Below are 15290 nucleotides of genomic sequence, written 5' to 3'. Positions count from 1 at the left end.
TGTTGATTCCTACATTTCATGAAAGGGTTGCAGGATGAGTTTGTTATGGCGTTACTAATTCTTTCTACTCGTCTCTACCCTCACAGACTTTTTTTTGAAGTTGAAGAGTCCAAGACTTTTTATCCAGTTTTAGCTAACACAGTAATTTGATTTTTCTAACATCATGTAAACGTGCTGATTGTGTCCTCTGTCGTAGCTTTGACAGCCAGTGAGAGTGACGGGAGTCTCCTCATAGAGCAGTACGCTCCCTGTCCCCTCTGCTCCTCACTGGGCCACCAGAGGCAGGCCGAAGAGAACGGAGGACGAGGAGGAGGAGGAGCAGGAGGAGCAGGAGCGGGGGTTCATTACTTTAACATGGAGGACTGTGTGCTGGCTGCAGTGGAGAAGGAGCACATCATCTGTCCTCTGCACCCGGACCAGCCGGTCTCCCTGCAGGAGCTCGTCCCAGAACTCTTTCATGACCGACTTCCCTTCACGGTAACTTCCCAACATTTAATGCACCGTCTCATTTGACACACCAATAATGGCTTGGCTCGAGGTGTTATAATAAGTTTCAGACTCACTTTTCATTCATCTGTCTCACACACGTTTGACAGAACAGCTCCAGCTTTTATGTCTCTGCAGCAGCGATAGCCAGAGGCATCATGTTTTTGATCTGTCTGTCCACATGTCCTGTTCTTGTGAGTGCAATGTCTCAAAAAAGGCCTTGAGCGTATTTGATTTGATTTTGAACATGTAATTAAAAGAGAAATTCAAAATAAGACCCTCACTGGGTGCTGGATGTGTAAAGAGATAGAGATTCACACAGCAGGAAACTCCCTTTAAAGGATTTAATTCTGCAAAAACAAGTGAGGTTTGGAGCCGGTATGCAGATTTACCAGTGAGTCACCATCTGAAATAATCATAGATACACACGTGACCCAACACAGCCAAGGCCCTTTAACTTCTAATGATGTACCAAAATACACATGTACAACATACCAAAGTGAAAATACATAATGCATAATAAGTGTCCTCTGAGGAAAACAAAAAGACACAACATGCACAGCACAGATGTGTGTATGTCGTGATTTTAGGCACAAAAAATAAAGATATTAATAATTACCTGATGCAACTGTGAAATATAATAGTATATATATATTATTATATTGCCTTGTACACACATATATACACAGAATATATATATATATATATATATATATATATATATATACATATATATATATATATATATATATATATATATATATATATAAAATATATATATATTTGACATTTTACTGATTATCTGTATCAATGTTTTATTTTAATGATTGCTGATAAAAAAGTTTGTTATATTTCAAATTCTAAATTTGGACAGAAATATTTTAATTTTTTATTGTAAATGCATATTAGTTCCAAATATCGGTTATCAGTCTCATTAACTACTAATAATCAGTAATGGCCTTGAAAACCGAGTATTGCTGCATGTGGTAATGTAACGTGTCGTCAGAACGACCGTCCTCTGTCTATATATTTGTACAGTTTCATTTTGAGAAAGTTATCACTGACCACAGTTGCATCTTGTTTCTTTTGAGTCCTATTTTGTCCTTATATGGGCATATGTGGAAGTTTTAGGGTTGAAATATTATGAACTTGCAATGACGTGACAATGCGTCTCAGTAATGCATTGAATAGCGTAACAAATTGTTTTCTATAGAAAGTATTTCAGTAAAGTAATGCATTGCTCTTTTTCAAAGTAACATCAACAACTCTAAAACTGATTATTACATCAAATATGTCTGCCTTAAAAGACATAAATCTTCCGCTGACTCCTGCAGCATCTGCTCGGACCATTAGGGCTTTATTTTAGAAAAACGTTTTAGTAATTTCCTTTAATGGCAGATGTGACGCTCATGTCTCCAGTCTGTGGAGGTTTTTCACAGCCGCTCACTGGACTTCACAGTGAGGCAGTCCTTCCACTGGAGCTCAGTGATTCACACAGTGCATGCCAAGTAATAACCACACACACACACACACACACACACACACACACACACACACACACACACACACACACACACACACACACACACACACACAGTGACAGTCAGCTGCTCTCCAGGGGCTTTGGCTCAATAATGAGTTTCAGCTGATTTGTTGCCAGTGACAGAGTGTGTTGATGTATTGTCAGGACTCATGGGTAGCCGCCACTCCATCAACTGTAAGAATAAATATTCATATTTGTCTCTGCGTCCTACACAGTTTGTGTGTGTGTGCACGTGTCAGTTGCGCAAGGATGTCTCTATAAAATAGCAGACAGACCCAGGGAAATGTTTTCTGCAACATTTAAACAAGCCGCTCCAAATATTAGTACAATTGTTCTCGAGCTCTTAAAGAATGGAAAACAGATCCTGGTGTAAACACAAATACCACCAACCGACATCTTCCACTTTAACAGCTGGATGAAAGTTTAAATGTGCACACACTGGGATGAGGCTCAGCCAATATTAGGCTTTTAAAGTGCGTTTGCAGACAGTTTGTGTCGTCCGCTTCCCACATGGAGCTTAAATTAGACAATTTTGGACAGTTTCTCCACCACATATAAGTCTGCAATTGGCTCATTTATTTCTAAATAAGGACCCATCAGAGTGTGTTTTTGTTCTTTGCGACATTTATTGCATGTGGGATCCCTCCTCAGTCGCTCTTCCTGAGGTTTCTACTGTTTTTTTTTCACCTGTTAAAGGGTGTGTTTTGGGGGGAGTTTTTCCTTAGTCGATGTGAGGGTCCAAAGACAGAGGGACGTTGTACGCCTTAAAGCCCTCCTGTGATTTGTGATAATGGGCTTCATAAGCAAAACTGATTTGAACTGATTTGATTATCATGCTTGATCGATGTTTGAATCATCCTTTGTTTTTAACCCAAGACTACAACAGGCTCATTAAAATTTCGATTTAGATTTGGACTTTAGTGTCTGCAGTATAAAATCAATCATTAGAAGAATACATACACTGTAAAAAATACAACCAAGTTTGTTTGTGTATGAAGGTACGTATGTATCCTTCTATCTTTCTTTCTATCTATATCTGTCTTTCTTTAACATTAATTTTCAACTTGTTTTCGTGTCACTTTATACCAATTTCTTGCAATTTGCTCACTGCCTTTCCCCATGTCTTTGAAGAGAATTCAGGTTTCAAAAGTTAAAGTACCCGTGAAAGGCCACTGAATGCAGCACAAGAAAAGCTAATGTCCATCCAGGCCCCAAAGGGTTAATACCTTCAATATTAAAACTAAATATGCGACCAACTCTTCAGCTTACTTTAAATGTAGCACTATCAAGGACGACAGGATCAAGTCTCTTATATATATATATATATATATATATATATATATATATATATATATATATATATATATATATATATATATATATATATATATATATATATATATATATATATATATATAAGCAGTAAACAATAAGCAGTAAATGAAGAGTAAGGGTGTCAGATTGAGGTCAGGACTTCCTGACATGAATGTGCCAGATTTTTCCATCGCCGCTGTGACGCAGCGTATCTGGGATTTGTTTTAATTCACCTTAATTTTTGCGATGGCAACACTCTGGAAGGGTGGTGTAATATACAGTGGGCACTGATTTAAACTGTGGTCAAACTGTTGACTGCTATTATATTGAATGTCTGATCGAATCAGTCATGACGTGCTCATTAGCCTCACTGAGATGACAACTGAATGAATGATAAATTAATTTCACGTGAGCAAACTTTATGTGCTGATGAAGTCTGTGAGATGCAGATCAGCTCTGATGCAGCGCTGCTCGGGACCTTTTAATGGCAAGTACATTGAAAAGTAATTAAAAGCAAATGTGGGCTCAAAGTGCCGCAGTAACGCTCCTCAGTTGTTTGGTCTTTAAGAAAACTGTTTCCAGAGTTAACACAAACTGTGTTCCATTCAAACAGGAGGGCTGGAGCTCATTAAAACCACCATCTTGATCGGTTTATGTCATCGCTGTGGTCGAAGCAGCACATCAAAGGCCTGCGGGCGAAGGACAACGGGATAGACCAGATCGTTCATAATGCGTCAACAAGCGCCAATCGCCAAAGTCACGCCCACTTTTTTGGGAAATACTGACACATAAAGAGAGAAACTTTTGTAAAAATTATAGAAAAAACATCTGCATTAATAACCGAGGCTGTCACACTGAGAGTAAAGGAGATCATAAAAGCTTTTAACCCTTTGAAACCTGGAGGGACATCACTTTTCTTGTGCAGCATTTAGCCTTTTACATTAATTTAAACCTTTGAACTCTGAGCAACTTTGTGCAATCACTTTCAGAGACAAAAAAAGGCAATGGCCAACTTCGTGTAATTTTTACTATTTCCTGTCTTTCTTCAATGCACACCTCACATTGTTGCTAGTACTCCCTTATTGTACAAAAAACTGCAGTAAGTACAGGTATGCGATTAACCTGGAGGTTTGTTTCCAACTTGTCGTGTGTGTGTGTGTGTGTGTGTGTGTGTGTGTGTGTGTGTGTGTGTGTGTTTGTGTCTCTCTCTCTCTCAGGCTGTTTTTGGAGAGGGCCCAGCTTGAGTACTCCGAGGAGGAGAGTCACATCCTCGGCCAGGGGGGCAGCGGGACCATCATCTACCGAGCACGATATCGTGAGGAGCCGGTGGCCATCAAACGCTTCCACTTCAAGAAGTGTCGTCAGCAGACCATCAGCAGTGACACAGGTACGCCTGAGTAATCTTCTGCTTTTTAATGGAAATGTTAAATGGTATTTTGGAAGCTGCTGATGGACATTTGGTGTCAAAACTAAATGCAGTTGAGGATTTCTGACTTGTCGGGATGAAGATATTCTTGTCGTTAGATGTTTGTGTGTGTGTGTGTGTGTGTGTGTGTGTGTGTGTGTGTTTTTTTTTGGGGGGGGTCATTCTCTGTGTATCCCATCTGCAAGTCTCTTTTGAAAGTCTCCTTTTTCTAACTTTTGCTGCTCCCTCTCGTTCTCTGTCCTCAGACACCATGGTGAAACACCTGCAGTCTGCAGACGCCTGTCGGAGCTTCTCTGAATTTCGCCAGGAGGCCAGCATGCTGCACTCTCTGCAGCACCCCTGCATCGTGTCTCTGGTGGGCATCAGCATCCACCCGCTCTGCTTCGCCCTGCAGCTAGCGCCGCTGGGCAGCCTCAATACGGTGCTGGAGGAGAAGCACAAAGGCAAAGGCACGCAGAGACTTCTGCATCCTGCCACATCTCACCTTATGCCAGTGTTTACGTCAGTGTAACATGAGGTTATGTTTTCTCTCTGCAGGCTCCAGGTACATGCCTCTGGGCCACATGCTGACTTTCAAAGTAGCCTATCAGATCGCAGCAGGACTGGCGTACCTCCACAGGAAGAGCATCATCTTCTGTGACCTTAAATCTGACAACATCCTGGTCTGGTCTCTGGAGGTCTGTATATGGATTACCATACAAAAGCCTTACCTAATGACCTTATCTGTGAAATTCTGAATGCTAGACTGTACAACATGGGATTAATTGCTAACATATATAATGTAATACAAGATAGATGTCCTGCTTGGTGTAACACAAAGGCTGCTTGGGAATCAGATGTGGGAGAGGAAATATTAGACATCATTTCACAGATTCACACTTCATCTTTTTGTAGAAGACTCAGTGCAACACAATGTAAAATATTTCATGCTTCCATCTTTCCAATGATAAATTGGCAGAAATGTATCCGTCCAGAATGTCCCCGGTCTTCTGGTCTTGTCAATCACTAAGCAGGTTTTTGTTTTCAATATTGAGTGTTTCTCATCTCTATGCAATAAAACACGAATGCCCGACCCCCTCACTACTATTTTTGTGGCAGTCCAACAAGAAGAGGGCCTTTGTGGTACCAAAGAAGTGTAATTTCATCTGCCTCTCTTCTTGCCCGACAAGTTATTTTGCTTAATTGCAAGGCAAAAAAAATCCACCATCTTTTAAACATTGGATTCAGGAGGTGATGTCAGTGTTAGTACAAGACAGGGTCAGATTTTGTGTCACGTCAGAGGTTTAATGAAACCTGGTCGTTCGAATATGTAGCTGCCATATATGAATTGGTTCACTTAGGTACTAAAGATGTGTGAGCCAAGACTGGTTATCTCCCTTTGTCCGATTTATTTATGTATGTATTCATTCGTTCATGTATTATTATTATTAGTAGTAGTAGTTGTAGTAGTAGTGTTTATTTATTTAATCATATCCCATTTTGGTTATTTGTGGATGGGCTGCTCTGCACCTTTATATATAAGGCATAATTCTTGGTCTGCTCCCACACTGCGTCTGTGTTTTTATCACGCAGAAAAGTACTCGACAGTATTCATTGTGTTCTCAGGGCCTTTTTATGCTCTCTGTCCCAAATGCTCCTTCAGAATTCGGGAAAAGTGCTTTTGGGTTTTCTGCACCCTTCAGCCTGGAATTTGCTGCAGAATGACTTAAAACTCAAGGAGCTGGTGTCGTTAAATGTTTGAAACCCTTTAAAACCTGGAGCAACATCAGTTTTGTGCTGCATTGAGACACCTTTCAAAGGTGTTTAAAGTCCCGAAACCTGAAAAAAATTGGTGTGATTTAAAAAAAAACCAAAAAACATGACGCTTAATGCAATGAGTAACTTGCAAATTGCAACAAAAAAAATAAAAGGTGACAAGCGATGACCTGAAAATTAGTCAGTCAGTCATTTTCTGTAACCGCTTGTCCTCGTAAGGGTCCCGGGGGGGGCTGGAGCCAATCCCAGCTGTCAGCGGGCGGAAGGCGGGGTACATCCTGGACAGTTCGCCAGACTATCGCAGGAACCTTTCACACTCACAGTCACACCTAAGGGCAATTTAGAGTCACCAATCAACCTGAGCTGCATGTCTTTGGACTGTGGGAGGAAGCCGGAGACCCGGAGAGAACCCACGCAGACACAGGGAGACCATGCAAACTCCGCACAGAAGGGTCCCTGCCCGGACCGAACCCCGTTTCGAACCAGGGACCCTCTTGCTGTGAGGCAATAGTGCTAACCACGACCCCACTGTGCCGCCCAACCTGAAAATTAGCTGGGCTGAATATTAGATTTTCACAAAAAAGGGAAGACATGTTCAGAAAACTAAAATAAACACTAAATTAACTAATTCTACATATCTAAAATTATGTTGCAAATGTATTTTTTATGTTTACCTCTTTCTTAAGAACATTTTGTTTTGACAAACTTGCTGTTTTGATCCTGTAACTTGTTCACTCATTCATATGTCTTCTTCCAGGTTCAGGATCCAGTAAACATCAAACTGTCTGACTACGGGATTTCCCGACAAACCTTCCACGAGGGGGCTTTGGGGGTCGAGGGCACACCGGGTTACCAGGCTCCTGAGATCCGACCGGGCATCGTGTACGATGAGAAGGTACTGGAAACCAATCTTGACCAAATTTAAAAGAATACTTTACCGACAAAATGACTACCAGCGCATCAATTACTTGTTGTGTGTTGTGTTAAATTCATGAAAAACGTAATTGTTTTTTAAATTCCTCCACGGTGAACGGAGAATCCATAAAAGCAGAAAATGTTTCACAAATTTAAGTAACCAGGGTCCGCAAAACTAAATCAAACCATCTGTTCAGTCTTACACAACTCATGCAGCAAAATTATTGTTATTAATTACAGTCTGATTTATTAAGTTGTATACTCACAGGATTTTTTTTTGCTAATTTCTTTAAAAAGTTTTGGGCTATTTCTTGTCAAGTTAGTCATTGCCTTTTTAGTCACAGTGTTAAAAATGTGCCTCTCTTAGATGAGGTGTATGTATTGAGTTCATGCTCGTGCCTCTCGTTGTTTGCATTCCAAGCTGAAGACAGGAGGATTATCTCAAAACAAAGTCAGCTGAGGTTTATTCAAATCCCTTAGATGGCATATCCACCACGTCCTCCATGCTGCCGCTCTGCACTGTATATCCCCCATTTTTCCTTCTTCTCATCACATATGAAAGTATTTACAGAAGCACTTGATCCTCATATCGAGCTGCACATGTTGGATTGATAATGACGAGAGGGATCACATAAGAGCTGAAATTAGTTTGATCTGATATCTGCATTACATGAACAGCATGTAGGAGCAGAGATAGATGTGGACTCTGGTGTGTGTCGATTCGTGGTCTCCTGTTTGAGCAGAAGGTGTTAGAAAATGACGGCGCTGCCGCTGACTCAGTATTTATTTGACTTGTCCCTCCAGAGATTTACAGTTAGTGGGCTGATTGTTTTGACGGGTGACTTCCTCTCTGCAGCATGTTGCCTAACTGTCTGATTAGTACCACATGTTTGCTTTGGAGCCTCAGATACATGCAGGTTTTACCGCGGCTGTAAAAAGGCTACTGTTACATCCTCATCAAAGCTGTAGAGAATACAAAAGTAATGCTTTTTGATAGCTTACTTTGTAGAATAATATTATAATAAGTAATATTATTCATTCGGTGACATTCGGTTGAGAAGCACAAGCAGCTATATGTGAACCTTTCCTTCAAAAATAGTCTCAAAATCAGCAAGTTTTTTCCTTTGATTTTCAAACAGGTTTTACCTTAGCAAAGATAAATCTGAACTAAATTTGGTTCTAGCTTTAAGTGCTTGATCGTGTTTGATTCACTACAAACTCACTCTGTCGCTACCAGAAAAGTAATGCATCAGTGATACTCAGCTCACGGCCTGTGTGCCAAGTCTGGCCCCCGATAGGGTGCCCATTTTCTAATTCAAAAAATCAATAAAGAGATTCACACTGAGATTTCTTTGTACTTTTACTATACATAAGGTGCCAGAATAAATAAAAACAGAGCTTGTTTATGAAAAAGGGCACCAGTGGAGGATCCCCCCACACCCTGACAGAGGTCCTAGCTAAGAACCTAATGTCCAAAAATCCTACAAATGCTCCAAATCCTAAAAAACGTCCTAAAATCCAACAGATGTCTTTAAATCCTATATATGTCCTAAAATCCTTGAAATGTTCTGACATCCTAGAAATGTCCTAAAATCTGAGAAAATTCCTTAATTCCTACAAATATCATAAAATCCAATAAACATCCTAAAATCCTAGAAATTTCTTAAAATCTGAGAAACGTTTTGAAATCCTAGAAACGTCCTAAAATCAGAGAAATGTGCTTAAATCAGAGATAGTTCCTAAGAGCCTAGAAATGTCTGAAAATCCTAGAAATGTCCTGAAATCGGAAAAATGTCCTAAAATCATAAAAAAAAGTCCTGAAATACAGGAAATGTCTTAAAGTCCGAGAAATATTCGAATATTCTAGAAACATCCTAAAATTCAAAAAATATCCTACAATCAAATTTCAGAAATGTCCTGAGATTTTAAAAACACGTATTGGGCTGTTTTGATGGGCCCCTGGCCTCCTGTCTATTTTCAAAGTGGCCTCTAACCAAAGCAAGTTGCATATCCCTGGTTTAGGCTGATAAAGAGCACTAACAGGTTAGAAGGAAAATACGTATTTTTGATTTTTGGGGTGAACTGTCCCTTTAATACCTTCTTAAATAACATAAATGATAAGCATTTTAACAAAATTGTAGTTTGATTTTCTGTCAGTGGACTAAATCTGTTAATCAGCTGCTGGTTGCAGCGGTATGTGACTCAGAGTGAGGATATTCCTCGATCTCAGTGTGATTAAATGTGATTAGTCAGTTTTATTGTTGTGAGACAGGTCATTGATTCTGCTCCAGGCCAACTAGACTGAGAGCTGGAGTGTGTTTATTTGAAGCCGGTACGTGTTTTCTCTGCTGACTCTTTTCTCAGCAGCGTGTAGGTCTGACACGGCTGGCCTCGGCTCCTCGTCTCCCCGGGGAGGCGAGCTTTACTGGGGCTTACTGTTTTACTGGCCTCTGCCTCTGCGGAGAAAGCTTTCAAAGAGCGCAGAGAAATATCTGTAAGCTTCGCCTCCACGCATCAGCCCGTCTCCCACAGAATCCGCTGACTTCAGCCAATCACACACCTTTTCTCGTCTCCTGGTCGCCACTTTCACTTTCTGATGAGGTTTAAATATTCTAATGAGATGCAGGCGAAGCTGGAGAGGGGATAAATGATGCAGCGAGTGGGAAAGAAATGGAGTGTAATAGAAAAATAAATGAAAAGCAGCTTCATGGCTGTTAGCGTGTTCGCCAGCTGTGGGGATTTTGGCAGGAAAGTGAACATGTGTAAGTATTTGTCGGCTGAGGATCTGGACAGTATACAGTAACACTATTAGAAAGCCGTTAGGAGCCATTTGTTTACAGGCTGGGATGATATCAACACTGCTGAGTGACGAGCTGAGGAAACAAAAACAGGAACAACATGACGGAAATCCAGGCACTCCAAAAATGTGAAAAATGAGGAGCAAATACATTTAAAAGCCTCTATTACAGTGGCTCAATCATTTATTTAACCTTTATTTAACAAGAAACAGTCCCATTACGATTGTGAATCTCTTGTTACGGTGAGTCCTGGCCAAGCCGACAGATGAATTTCACATTAAAAAAACAGACTAAAAACACAAAAGCAACACAAATCATAATGTCCATCACTCTTCTTTTAAATCAAAAACTGTAAAACTAATTAAACTTATCCTCTCCCAAATTTTTTGCCAAATTGACACCAAACTTGCTAAAGGGCATCTTCAGACTGTCTTTCACAAACCGTCTGCAAACAAAAACATCACAAAACATCACAGCTTCTCATGCGCAGTCAAGGACTGGATACTGAGCAATCAGACATGTCTGCACTGATGTCTCTGATATCAGGGTTGTATGCATTTTGGAGGTCTGACGTATTATTTTATACTTGTACATGTTATTTATTTTTTACTCTGTATATTTATCTATTGTAATAATTTTTAGATTTGTATTATGTTGTCTGTCTTTTATGTGAGGACTACAGATGGAAATTAGCGCTACGTTAAATCTGGTGCAGCCATCTTTATATTCTACGAGAATATTCAATGTCTCTGCACACTGTCCTGCTAAATAAATAAATACAAAAAAATACAAATACAAAGTTTTCTGATTTTCCTAAAAACTTAGCTTACAGTGCATCAAAATGTTTGGCTGTAAACAATGCTGTAAACATAAACTTGCAAATTCTTGCTAAATAAATCTTAAAGGCTCATAAAAAAAACTGACAATATGTTGCTGCCATGGTAGGTAAAGTGTGTAACATTTCATAATTTAATCTCAAAAACTGAAGTTTTGACAGCATTTTGAATTCTGCCCTCATGTAAACTATTGGTCTTTGGGAAGATGGCATTTTTAAACATGATTTTTTTTTATTTATGGAACAAATCGATCTTTGTAAAAAAATAAGTTATCAACATCTATATGCTTTCTAGATGAAGTCTGCAGATTCTCAGAATTTTGTTTTGATAAGTGAATTTTTGGCAGCAGTTTGAAACTTGCCTTTCCACGCACAGACAGCTGATATCCTGCCCCCTGGTGGTCGGCTCAGTCATAGTGTCTCTGGTTTCTCTGCTGGAGCTCACTGGGACTGTGTGTCTTTGGTGTCTGAGGTTGTGAGTTGAAGCCGCTTGTGATGCAGAAAGCAAATTCTAATGCCGAGTTGTTCATTGTGTTTCAATTCATCTGCTGCTTGCTGTTAAAAATGCCCCCCCGACCCAGTGACGCACAGCAGATATACTTTCTGATGTCATTCTGTAGTAGAGTTGGAAAATAGATGCCAGACGTGTTCATAGAATTTTGAAGAGAAACTGCTGAATTAAAGTGATTTGTTTTTTGGTATCTGGTTAAGGACAAGGTTGGCTCGTTTGAGTGGTGCTTTCAGTTCGTTGGGCTTTATCTTTTTGAAGGCCACTTTGGTACTTCTCAAAGCACTCAATGTTAAGTTATCAGTCATTAGTTCTGTTCATGCACTTCACTCTTATTCTGCTCTCTCCTTTCATTTTTCACCCGACTGTGAATAATACGACTCATAGTGCCACTTAAGTTAACCCTTTGAAACCTGACAAGGAGGCTTGATTTTTTTTTTCAAAAACATGGTTTGAATTAAGACAACAAAAAGCTTAACAAGAAATGGCCCCAAAATTAGCAAAGGTTACAAGAAAAATACCTGAAAATAAGCAAAAGGGAAAAACAAAAATGAATAAAGAAATTACCTTGAAAAAATGCTAAAAAAAATCTATTTAGTAACATATTTTGAATATATGTTTCTAATATTTTTTGATAATTTTCTAATATTTCTCTCTCTCTCGCTCTCTCTCTCTCTTTTCACAATATTTAATTTTTATGTTGTTTTTGTGTCACCTTTTACCAATTTCTTGCAATTTGCTCTCTGCCTTTTCCCATGTTTTGAGGAAAATTAAACCTTTTTGCTGAGGTTTCAAAGGCTAAAATTCCTGTGAAAGATGTCTGAATGCAACACAAGAAAAACTGATGTCTGCACAGGTTTCAAAGGGTTAATACCGTCAATAATGATGCTAATTATGTGACCTGCTCTTCAGCTATCTTTAAAAGTAGCACTATAAAGGATGACGAGATCGAGTCTCATTTTCTTTGTAGCAAGGACAAAAACCAAAGACAAAATGAAGAGTGAGAGGGTGTTAGACTCGTCAGATTGAGGTCAGGAGGACTTCCTTATATGAATGTGCCAGATTTTTTCCATCGCCGCTGTGACGCCGCAGCATGCCACAGACCTCCTGGAGTCACCAGCAAGTGATGTCAACTCAGAAGTAGCTCAGGGTTTTTGGCGCTGCTCCAGTGTTTGTCTCTGCAGTTATTCTGGGAGACTCCAGAGAGGCCGAGGCTCACTATCTGAGACCGCTCAGAGACGAGCATCCACTCAAGTATTTTGGGTGTTTAGATAACGGCTTCAAGATTGACATGAATGAGGGGGGAAGGAATATGGAGTTCATCTTTGCTTTATAAACAAAAAGTAAAAGTATTTTGTTTTTTTTAAAGCAGACTTCCTGAACAAATGTGCTTGTTGGAGTCAATTGTAGAAGAGGGGTAAAAATAACGGCACTGTCAATGTTGAGTAAAAGCTTCCATTTTTCACAAAAACAGGTTTTATACACCCATGAAGTGGTATTTTAGATGATTAAAAAAAGAAAACATGTTTTCGCAAAACTATAATGGAAACACTTTTTAGTCTTTTCTAGGTCACATGTCTGTGTGCTTGTCAGTAGGAACTGGCTCCCTCATGATGCAGCAGGAGCTACAAGAGCTGCTATTGCATCACATTACTCTGAGAAAGTTGAGAAGATCATCAAAAAAAATCTAATTCACAATTCCTCTGTGACTTCGTGGAATATTAGCTATTATTATTATTATATCGCAATTGTGTTTTATTGAAATTTCGAAAATATCGCTTAAATTTTGTGCAAATCTGTAATGGAAACCCGCCTGATAGTGTAGTATTGCAATATTGCAGCCCTAGAGGAGACAGGAATAAACCGGTTTTGCTTTTAAAGAGTATCTATCAATCGATGTCTACATTGTTGATTAATCAATCATTCACCTCCTCCCCCTTATCCACCTGCTGGTTATTATGGGATCACAGTTTCACTTCATCTTTCAAAGCTGTCTTCTGGCATGTGTATGATTTATTGCATCATGCCTTGCTATGATTATATGCGCTGTGTTCTCATTTCAGTTTTTTCTTTGTCTTACTGAAGGCCTGACTCACCTCCTCAGATAAAACTCTTGAGTCCTGACCTTAAAGTTTCTTGTCTTTTCTGTCATTCTCACTGTCTACAGGTGGACATGTTCTCCTATGGGATGGTGCTGTACGAGCTGCTGTCTGGGCGGAGGCCGGTGCTCGGAAACCACCAGCTTCAGATAGCAAAGAAACTCTCCAAAGGCATCCGTCCGGTGCTGGGCAGTCCGGAGGAGGTCCAGTTCTACTGCCTCCACAGCCTGCTGACTGAGTGCTGGGACACCAAGCCTGAGAAGGTGAGACTACAGCCGTATTTCCATCAAAGGTTAAGCACGTCTGGAACCAAAAGTATCACCTATGAAGAGGTACCCAGACCCTAATCTGTGAAGCGTTTCCACCTCAGACAGTACTCTTACATGTGGGCGGGGTATAGGCACTCGCTGCTCCATCCAGCAGCACTCGCTGTATTTTCGTGCTCACCGCTGATGCAGAGTGAAGTCTGCACCCCATTAATCGTCCTCAGAACAGGGATGCACAAAAAAGAGCAGGCAGGAGTGAGAGTCTCTCTCCCCATGTGATATTTATAAATAGCGGTTTTGTGCACTGGGGGGGTTTATCCTGCCAGAGCACTCTGAATGAAACTCCAACAGTCCAACATGTTTTTTGTTCTCCAAATGAGGATTAGATTCCACTTTAAAAGTTGCTGGCAGTCGCCCAGTGAATTACATTTTTTTAAAGCTGCTGCTTCTGCTAGAGGCTGCAAAACGTCCTTTTAATTGCAGTTATAGTTTACTAACGTATGAAAAACTCGTCACGGTATGAACTGTGGTTAAAGATTTCATAGTTTTTTTTAATGTATGAAAAATTTATCACAGTATGAAGAGAGTTAAACATTTTATATTTATAATTGTCTAATGTCTGAAAAACTTGTCATGGTATGAAAAGAAAATCTTGAAATGGTATTAACAGTGCTTAAAGATTTCATAGTTTTTTAATGTATGAAAAACTTGTCACGGGATGAACAGTGGTTAATAATTTCATAGTTTATTAATGTATGAAAAACTTGCACACTGTGTTGATGTGTACTGACCAATCAACACACTGCAGTGTTTACAGCTCAATGTTTTATTACCAGATCGGTGCTAGGTACCACAGGCAGAGGGCTGATGAAAAATAGGAACAATTCCGAAACTGGAAACGCAAAAAAAATATGAACCGAACTGAACAGAAATAAACCGACCTGCTGGTAGTAACACCCCATTATACTTACGAGTTACTTTAAGTACAAGTTCAAACTTTCTGTCAGTTCAAGCGAAGAAATCTCTGGTCTAATTTTTCATCTTCATTGTTTTTCCTCTGCTGAAGTTTATTTTCTATAAAGAAGCAACCAAGCGCAGCGTAGACAATCTGCTCTCTGTATTCGTTTGGATTTAGCCTGAGTTTAAAGACATTAGTTTTTCCCTCAAGGAAAAATCAAACAGATCAAAGTTCTATCTGTGTGTGTGTGTGTGTGTGTGTGTGTGTGTGTGTGTGTTTGTGTGTGTGTGTGTGTGTGTGTGTGTGTGTGTGTGTGTGTGTGTGTGTGTGTGTGTGTGTGTGTGTGTGTGTGTGTGTGTGTGTGTGTGTGTGTGTGTGTTTGCGTTT

The 15290-nt window shown here is 39.8% G+C and overlaps 1 protein-coding gene across 1 annotated transcript in view; it reads left to right on the top strand.

Annotated features, from left to right (window-relative positions):
- lrrk1 (leucine-rich repeat kinase 1) overlaps positions 1 to 15290 on the top strand; it is an 80039-nt gene that overhangs the window by 41318 nt on the left and 23431 nt on the right. The window contains 7 exon segments of the mRNA XM_042490273.1: positions 197 to 453; positions 455 to 477; positions 4561 to 4730; positions 5015 to 5218; positions 5307 to 5446; positions 7282 to 7419; positions 13748 to 13942. Of these exon segments, the coding sequence (XP_042346207.1) occupies positions 197 to 453; positions 455 to 477; positions 4561 to 4730; positions 5015 to 5218; positions 5307 to 5446; positions 7282 to 7419; positions 13748 to 13942 (1127 nt within the window).

This window comes from Plectropomus leopardus, chromosome 1 (assembly GCF_008729295.1).
Source record: "Plectropomus leopardus isolate mb chromosome 1, YSFRI_Pleo_2.0, whole genome shotgun sequence".
In the NCBI taxonomy this organism is placed as follows: domain Eukaryota; kingdom Metazoa; phylum Chordata; class Actinopteri; order Perciformes; family Serranidae; genus Plectropomus; species Plectropomus leopardus.
This window is presented reverse-complemented; position numbering and strand designations above follow the sequence as displayed.